This window comes from Cebus imitator, unplaced genomic scaffold, assembly GCF_001604975.1.
Source record: "Cebus imitator isolate Cc_AM_T3 unplaced genomic scaffold, Cebus_imitator-1.0 Scaffold18, whole genome shotgun sequence".
Lineage (NCBI taxonomy): Eukaryota > Metazoa > Chordata > Mammalia > Primates > Cebidae > Cebus > Cebus imitator.
The window spans coordinates 9207004-9216122 of NW_016107333.1; the positions used below are offsets into that span (position 1 = coordinate 9207004).

Genomic DNA, 9119 nt, shown 5'->3' on the forward strand with positions numbered 1-9119 from the left:
AGAGACGGGGTTTCTCCATGTTGGTCAGGCTGGTCTTGAACTCCCATCCTCAGGTGCTCCGCCCGCCTTGGCCTCCCAAAGTGCTGTGATTACGGCATGAGTCACCAAATGTTAAGGTTTAATGACTTAATATGTTGAACATACTTGTATAACTACTGCCCAGATCAAGAAATAGAAACCTAGCGGGCCAATATCCAGAATCTACAAAGAACTAAAACAGATTTACAAGAAAAAAACAAATAAGCCTATTCAAAAGTGGGTGAAGGATATGAACAGACACTTCACAAAAGAAGACATACATGAGGCCAACAAACATTTAAAAAAATGCTCATCATCAGTGGTCATTAGAGAAATGCTAATCAAAACTACATTGAGATACCATCTCACGCCAGTTCGAATGGCGATCATTAAAAAAATCTGGAGACAACAGATGCTGGAGAGGATGTGGAGAAATAGGAAAACTTTTATACTGTTGGTGGGAGTGTAAATTAGTTCAACCATTGTGGAAGACAGTGTGGTGATTCCTCAAGGACCTAGAAATAGAAATTCCATTTGACCCAGCAGTCCCATTACTGAGTATATATCCAAAGGATTACAAATCGTTCTACTATAAGGACACATGCACATGAATGTTCATTGCAGCACTGTTTACAATAGCAAAGACCTGGAACCAACCCAAATGCCCATCGATGATAGACTGGACAGGGAAAGTGTGGCACATATTCACCATGGTATATTATGCAGCCATAAAAAATGATGAGTTCGTGTCCTTTGTAGGGACATGGATGTACCTGGAAACCATCATTCTCAGCAAACTGACACAAGAACAGAAAGTCAAACACCACATGTTCTCACTCATAGGTGGGTGTTGAACAATGAGAACACATGGACACAGGGAGGGGAGCACTACACACTTGGGTCTGTTGGGGGGAAATAGGGGAGGGACAGCGGGGGTTGGAGAGTTGGGGAGAGATAGCATGGGGAGAAATGCCAGATATAGGTGATGGGGAAGAAGTCAGCAAATCACACTGCCATGTGTGTACCTATGCAACAATCTTGTATGTTCTTCACATGTACCCCAAAACCTAAAATGCAATTAAAAAAAAAGAAATAGAAACCTAGCTATGTTCATTCTTAAGGTTCATTTTGTTTATTTTCACTAATGTGAACCTCTGGCTAGAAGTGTGTTATAACTGTACATCCCAAATCCAGATCTTTGTTGAGTAAAATTTTTTTAAAAGTATTTTATAACTGACCTATCATAACATTTGTCCCATCTGAACCCTGTCTCGGCAGTATTTGAAGGGCCCTGAAATGCTGGGCATTTATGGGTCAACAGTGAACATGTTAGTCATTGATCAGCCTGTACAGATGGCCTGAGACGTCAGAGGGGGTGGGATGCCCCCAAAAAGGGGTCAAATTGATTCCTGAGAGAGGTTAAGAACAGAAAAGTCATGGAACTTCACAGCTCATCTCATAAGTGAAGCTTGGGGAGGTTGAAGGGTTTGCCCACAATCTCACAGCCAGGAAGCGGGACCAGCAAGTGGCTTCTCCTACACAGGCAGCGAGAGAGATACGCGCTATCTGAGACATCCCATTGAAATGGTTCATGACCAGGAAGGAAGCCATTGGTGAGAGGGCCTGGTTGGGGCCAGTGAGGTCACCTCCCAGGGTCACCATTTAGGGACACTGCCCACTGGCTGTCGGGCTCTGGACCCCACATCCCAGATGCCCTTTGTCCCCCATCTGTTGTCTGCTCTTGAATGGGCTGCCGAGGAAGAGACACTGCTGTTCGCCCATCATGGTTTGTTGGGAAAGCTCCTGGGTGAAACCAAAACCTGTCTGTGCCAGAACATGTTGTGAGCGAGCATCCCCTGCCAGTGTGGCCTGTATTCTACTCGGACTACAGTCTGAGGTCCTAAGCCATCTCTGCCACCCACCAGCCTCCGTACCTCTGGCAGGTCCTGACCCTAACAACCTCCCAGGGTTGTCACGGTTTTCGGCTCTCTCATACCTGGGGGAAACGTGGTGAACTGCAAAGCGCTTCTTGATAACAATGTTTATGGAGCAGTCCCTGTGCGCCAGGCTCAGTGCTAAGTGCTGCATGCACATCTCAGTTCTTCCCTCGGTAGCTTGTGGCAACGGAGCTTCTGTTATCCCCATTTTACAGATAAAGGGCCTGAGGCTCGAAGCACAGTAAGTGCTCAGGGTTACACGGCCATTTCCATGATGGGGCCGTATTCAAACCAGGGCAGAGTGTGTACAAGTGACTCAGCCCAGCTGCCACTTAACGACCACTCAGTCATCCAACCAGTCCTTATTTGCTGACTACCTACTGTGTGTCAGGCACTGTTGTCAGTGCTGGAGAGACAGCCAGGGAGCAAAGCCACATCCTCCTGTTGCTGACATCCTTGAGTTGGGGTCCTTTGTGAAGAATTCTCTTGGAGATGTGTTTTTTGGGCACTTTTAGAGAAAACCCTGCCTCCTTTCCCCAGAAATCTCTGTACAGTTTGCTCTCGATCTTCAAAGCTCCATAACGTCCCCACAGACTCCCCTTAAGGAGCTGGCAGTTGAGAGCCTGGTGGGTCTGCTTCCCACTTCGGGCTCAGAGCAGTTCCCCCGAAGTCTGTTCCCTTCCAGGCCCTGGCCTTGCCCCTGGCCTCTCCCCCAGCCTCCTGCCCTGCTAGAGGGGAAGGCAGGCGTCAGCCCCGCAGCTGTGTGCTGTTGAAGGACCCGCCTTGCTCCTGGTACACCTTGTCGGGCCAGCTGACAGCACTCATACCAGCCTGATAAGAGGCTCGGGCCCATGGCCGACCCGTTCACGCGGCCCTGCCACTTCCACGTGGCCTCGTGCCTGTTATTCTGTTCATCTCCACACACAAAGAGCCCGGGTGCCATTGCTGGCGCTCAGCTGCTGGAGTGGGGAGGGCAAGCAGCCGAGAAAAGCTTTTCAGAAAGGCCAGGGCGGAGGCAGGAGTCACCCAGGTGATCGGAGCTGCTCCCCCGGGACCCCAGCCCAGGCCCACAGTGAAAGGTTATTGCTAATTGGCGAGCTCCTGATGGGGCCGCATCTACTTAGCACTCCCCCTCCCCAGAGACTTCCAGGATGGTCTTGGCACAGCGTGTGATTCAAGAGCTCCCCGCCCGAGTCTGGCACAATCTGTCTGAAATTGTGAACATGGAGCCTCTTGGTTTTTTAATTTGTATTTTCGTTGTCGCCATTCTCTGCCCATTGTTGCTGGTAGATTTCATAGCTGCAGCCACCCTGACTCTGGCATCCCCCTCCAGGGAGCCCCCTCAGCAGGCTCCTTCCCTCCCCCAACCCCAAGACCCACTGTCAGAGCCATTGCCCGTCCTGACCCGTTGCCCCGGCCTCAGGGCCCAGTTCTCACCCCGCCATCATCCCTGACACTAACACAGCTTGTCCACCCTGTCGCAGGGGGCAGATGGCCTGTCGGAGCCGGAGGGCATCTCTCTGAAGCGGGTCGCTGTGGTGGAAGATTTCTTTGACATCATCTACTCGATGCATGTGGAGAGCTCAGCGGAGCCAGGCAAAGCCCCCAAGCACGCTGGGCAGAAGAAAACCTACCGAGCGGTGAGATTTCTGTCTCTTTGCCTCCACTGGCAGCCCCAGGCCTTGGCAGGAGGCCACGGGCTTCGCACATGTTGGGCTGGGGGGCGGGGCAGGGAGCTGAGGCGTAATGAAACGGCCTTTGGGGATCTAGGGGGGCACAGGGCAAGGGCACAGCAGCCAGAGATGGCTCACAGGATGAGGGGAGGGGATCTGTGGTCTGAGCACAAAGGAAAAGCAGGTTGAAGGGGGTGAGAGGGAGGGAAGGAGAGGGATGAGGGCAGGAGGCGCCCTCCTCTTCCCCACTTCTGCTTTACTCACTCCCACCCGACACCACCCCCAACCCCAGGCCCGTGCAGCCTGTGCTGGGGCTGGGGTGGTGGGGGCAGATAATGATCAGAGGAGCAAATCCCTCCATGGTTTGCATTTACCGGTGCCAAGCCTGTCCTGAGCTCTTCCTATGTGTGAGCTCATCCTGTGAAGTCAGGACTGGGAGTTCCCCAGGGGAAGTCGAAGGACCTGCTCCCCACCCTCCAGGAGGTCACAACTGGATTTGGGGTAGGGATGCTGAGAGCAAAAACAAGATACAGGAGAGGCAGAAATATCTCCAAGGCTCTCTTTGAGAGAGCAAGAACCCAGGCACAGGGGCATTTAGCAAAGGCACCGCCCAACACAGATGAGCCTGGGGGGCTGCGTAGAGAAGGTGACACCTGTGCTGGCATTCTAAGCTTTGGGGAGGCATAAGGGCAGAGAGGGCAACGTAGGGACAGGGAGTGTCACAAATGCAGGGGAGGTGGAAATAGATGGGACTGGCCAAACCCAAGGCCCCTCCAAACCCTGCAGAGGGGCCTGTCCGTGTCCTGATCCGTCCCCTGCTGTCCCACATGTGAGTCCACAGCTCATGCATTTCTTGGAACCATTTTTCCAGTGCCCAGGAGGCCAGTAAAGCCACGCACTTCATGCTCAGTCAAGCCTTGCAGCAGTCCTGTGACCCAGGCACTGAGGTCCCATTTCACAATTAAGGAAACTGAGACCCTGTACAAGGTCACCTGTCCAAGGTCAGATGGCAGCTGAGTTGCAGTGGGCTGGTGTCCTTGTGCCCCCTCCATGCTGACTCTCTGGAGCTTCTAGAGATGTGCCCTCTGTGACTGGGCTTCCCCACCCAAGGCAGATGTGAAACTCCCTACCCCAAGTTCTTTGTATACATAGCTTTGGACTACCCTGGAGGTGGCTGTATAAGTCTATACTTTCCCCTTATGGCCTTTTTTTTTTTTAATGCAACCATCTGGTTTGTCCTTGTCGTCAGAAAATGGGTTTTGCCCTAAATGGATTTTAAGGAGGGACCCTTAAAATGTGCCAAGGGCCTTGGAGAGGCGAGGTGTCTGCCCAGGGAAGGAGGAGATGATGATGCCATCTCCCCGCCCCTGCTTCTCGGTCTGTGTGCTTTGGGAAGTGACTTGTGGGAAGGGAGTTCTGAGGGGATTTCCACCAGAGGGTCATAGAAGAAGGAAGAGGCACGCAGGCTGGGGCCGACGTGGGCCCCTTGGCACTGACAAGACCCACCACATTTTCTCAGCATTAAACTAATTTACCATTGTGGGTGGGGCACGGTGGTTCACACCTGTAATCCCAGCACTTTGGGAGGTTGAGGTGGGAGGATTGCTTGAGCAGCCTCAAGAAGTTCAAGACCAACCTGGGCAACATAGCAAGACCCCTTCTCTTAAAAAAAAAAAAAAATGGCCCTGGGCTCAGTGGCTCACACCTGTGAATCCCAACATTTTGAGAGGCCAAGGTAGGCAGATCGCTTGAAGCCAGGAGTGTGAGACCAGCTTGGCCAACTTGGCAAAACCCCACCTCTACTAAAAATACAAAAATTAGCCGGGCGTGATGGTGCACACCTTTAGTCCCAACTATTCAGGAGGCTGAGGCACGAGAATCACTTGAGTCCGGGAGGTAGAGGTTGCAGTGAGCTGAGATCACACCACTGCACTCCAGCCAGGGTAACAACTGTTGTCTCCAAAAATAAAAATAAAAAAGTAAATTAAAAAATCCAGGCCCAGTAGTGTGTGCCTGTAGTCCTAGCTACTTGGGAGGCTGAAGCAGGAGGATTGCTTGAGTCCAAAAATTTGAGGCTGCAGTGAGCTGTAATCGTACCACTGCACTCCACCCTGAGTGACAACAAGACCCTGTCTCAAAAAAAAAAATTCACCGTTGTGCTGAGTAGTCAGCAATGTGCTACACCAGCACTTCCAGCCCTCTGTGGCTATACATGTATGAAGGTTGTATGCATGAAGCAGGTGCTGTTGCTACCACCATTTAAAGATGAGAAAACTGAGTCTCACAGAGACACGTAACCTGCCTGAGGTTGATCAGCTGACATCCACCGCCAGGCCACCCACCCCAGAGCCTGTGCTCTGACCACCACGCATCCTGCCTCTCTGCAGCCCTCCTGTGGTCAGCTAGAAAGCCCTACGGCTTGCTGTTGTTCAGGCGGATGGGCTGAAGCCAGCTGGATCATGTGATTGCCCTGGCCCCTTCGGTGCCCAGCATCAAGGCTTGCCCATGGGCACTCTTTGGGCATTGAGGAAGGCAGGGGTCTGCGGCCTTCATGCTGTGGGGAGGGCAGGGTCGGGCTGGTCCTGCCAGCACTTGCATCCCTGGGCCAAGCGGACATCCAGCCCTTTGCTCTGCACTTCCTGGCTTCTTGTCCATATGCCTGCCGCGTGCCCCACTTCCCGCTGCCCAGCCTGGAGCTGGCACATGACTGGCACTGAGCCAGCTGGGCTGTGCACAGAGCTGGAATTTCAGCAGCAGGGCCAAGGCTGAGCTGAGCAGGCCAAGGCTCTCCTGCAGTGGGTGTGAGGTCGAGGGGGCTGGCGCATCTCCCTCCTCCCTCACGTGCCTCCTCTCCTTTTCCCCATCTGTCACCCTTCTCATCCCACCCTTTTCCTTTTTTGGGGTCAAGGGGTAGTCCTGGATGCCTTTGTGCCCCCTCTTCATCTGCTCCTATTTTACTTGACCCAAGCCTCGCTCTTCAGCCCCACTCTGTAGACACAAGGCTACCACCCACCCATGCCTGTGGAAACAGTCCCGAAGGAAGGCCCCACTGATGGCTGCAGAGGATCACAGCCTGGTATCCCAGGCTGTGTATCAAGCCCCTGGCTGAGGACTCTTTGGATCTATCTCTGTGTTTTACCAAAGCTGAATCCTAGGACTGCCTGACAGTCTCTAGGGCGCAGGGCCCCTCTGGATTTTTCCAGTCCTGGTGTGCCGTAGAAGTCAGAGGACTGGCAGGGAGGTGGCAGACTTGTTCAGTGCACTAAAGGAGGCACGTTATTTGGTGGGGAAAAGAGCTTTCTGGCATCTACTGCTGTCCAGCCGTGGCTCAGATAGGGCAGGCAATGAGCTTTTGAAACTGGAGGTATTTGAGCTGGAGTTAGATGGATAATGCAGGGATTCCCATTTGAAGCAGGAAGTCCCTGTCTCAGCTTCTCAGGGTGACCTGAGGGCCAGAGGATCTCAGAGGGCTCACCAGCACCATGGTTTGGGGAAGTTTCCAGCTGGTTCTACAGAGTTTCCTGGACTTACGCAGAGGGCCAGTCCTTTTTCCAAGGGGCCTTCCTGCTTTTCTGATTTCTGCACCCATCTGGGTTGGAGCAGGCCTCTTTGCTTCCTTCTCCCTCCCAGGGTGCTGGTAGGTCAGGCCGGGTTCCAGAGTCCAGATCTAGCTGCCCAGGCCACTTTGGAGTTGGGGCCAGATGTGGTCAGCAGCTGCTCTGGGCCCACCACGTGCTAATCCACCCGCAAGGCAGAAGGAGGATCTTGTAAAGTGGTGCAAATCCCCCCAATTGGCCTCATCTGTCTTTGTCGGCCTCCGAGTTGGGGAGTGAAATGGGGCCTTGCAAGTCAGCGACTCTGCAAATAGCTCCTGCTCTCTCTGCCAGTGAAGTCTCTGGTTTTTACCACCAGGAAAAATGTTAAAGGCAAATTCACGCACTGAACTCAATGTCCAGGTAGGAGGCCCCAAGAGCAAGGCAGCAGGCAGCGCAGGGTGGTGGAGAGCCGCTGGGCAGGGACAAGGGTCTTGGAACTTCCCCTCCTTAGACACAGCAGCTCTGTCTTTATCTGTTTCATGTTTTGGGCTTCAGTGTATGCGTCTATTTCTAGAACAGGGTCTGCAGCTCTAAAACCATCTGAAAACCACCATCCTATTAACTAGAGCATCTGCGAGGACTGTCCTCCTGGTTTCGACTCATCCTGTGGTCCTGTGGCCTTGGGCATCCGTGCACTCAATCAGAAATGGAGGTCCCATTTCTGGTCCCAGGCAAGCCAGTAAGATGAATCAGAAGACGCCTGCTGAAGGCTGCGGGGGGGGAGGGTGTGTCATCCTCTGTACGGGTCCCTCCAGCAGTGCAGAGCTGGGTTGGACTCTGCACTTTACTGACTCCCCAGGGAGCTCCGAGCCAGGCTTGCAGACAGTCCAGCCTTGCAGGGCAGGGCTTCCCTCCCCGGTCTCAGGCAGCTCCAAGGACTTCTCACCTGTCGACTTTGTATCCTCCCCTTCCACCCGTCTGTGGGACCCAGGGCCAGAAGGTGTGTGCTCAGCACCCCCCCTCCCCGTGGCATGCCAGCCAGCCTTCACACACTGCCGGGGTCCCTGCCAAGGCCAGCAGAAATGTGGCTACCACTCTACCCCTGGAGAGCGAGCCATTCTTGTGCCCTCAGCAGGCCAGGCAGCAAGAAGGGCCCTGCCCCTCATGTGTGCAGCCCTCAGCAGAGCAGCCAGGCCAGGAGGACCCCCTGAGCCCTTTAAAAAAATATTTCTCTGCCCATTGGCAGGGGAGCAGGCAAGCCCTGGGTAGCTCAGCAGGTCTGCTCTCATGGTAGGGACCTGGCCCTCCTCTCCCAGGTGACTGTGCAGCCCTCCCCCAGGTCCTACACTGCTCTCCTCTGACCTAGGGTGCCAGGTCTCAGGGGAGCCAAGGGGCATCTATTGGCCCAGGTCAGCCGCAGCCCTCCGCTCTAGCACATGCCTTTCCCTCCTGCAGCTGCCACCCTTCAGCCAGGCCTCTCCCTTCAGACCCAGCAGGCCTAAAGGAAACGTGCCCCCAGACTTCCAGGCAGCCCTGGACTGGGGATGAAGCGCTCCGTGAGCAGGACAGGAAAGCCCCATCCCTCGGCCCTGACACCTGACTGGGACCAGCTGCATCCCTGCTGTTGCTCTCCCATCCGCTGCTCCAGTCAGAGGCACTGGGGTTTGCCCTTGTTCCTGACCTCCAGAGGAAGGCAATCAGACAGGGAATTTGGAAGGGAGATAACTCATCAAGGAGCCTGCCTGCTCCGCAGAGCATCAAATCAGCTGAGAAATAACAACTGTGTCACCAAAATTAACTTTGCATTTGCAGCCAAGAGTGGCCCCTGGACTCTTGCTGGTGGGCTGAGCTGGAAGCTGTGCCTGAGCTGGTCCTCCAAGGGCCTGGCCATAGCCGAGGGCACCCCGGGCCTTCTGCATCCCCCAACTCCACTCCCCAGCCCCATCCTAGTCCAC

General features: G+C 54.1%; 1 protein-coding gene across 1 annotated transcript in view; it reads left to right on the top strand.

The window, feature by feature from the left end:
- LOC108291178 (nucleolar protein 4-like) overlaps positions 1–8712 on the top strand; it is a 63919-nt gene extending 55207 nt beyond the window's left edge. The window contains exons 2-3 of the mRNA XM_017511368.2: positions 3440–3595; positions 8620–8712. Coding sequence (XP_017366857.1) covers positions 3440–3595; positions 8620–8712 — 249 coding nt within the window. The remainder of the gene's footprint in view (positions 1–3439; positions 3596–8619) is intronic.
- Positions 8713–9119: the final 407 nt, after the last annotated feature.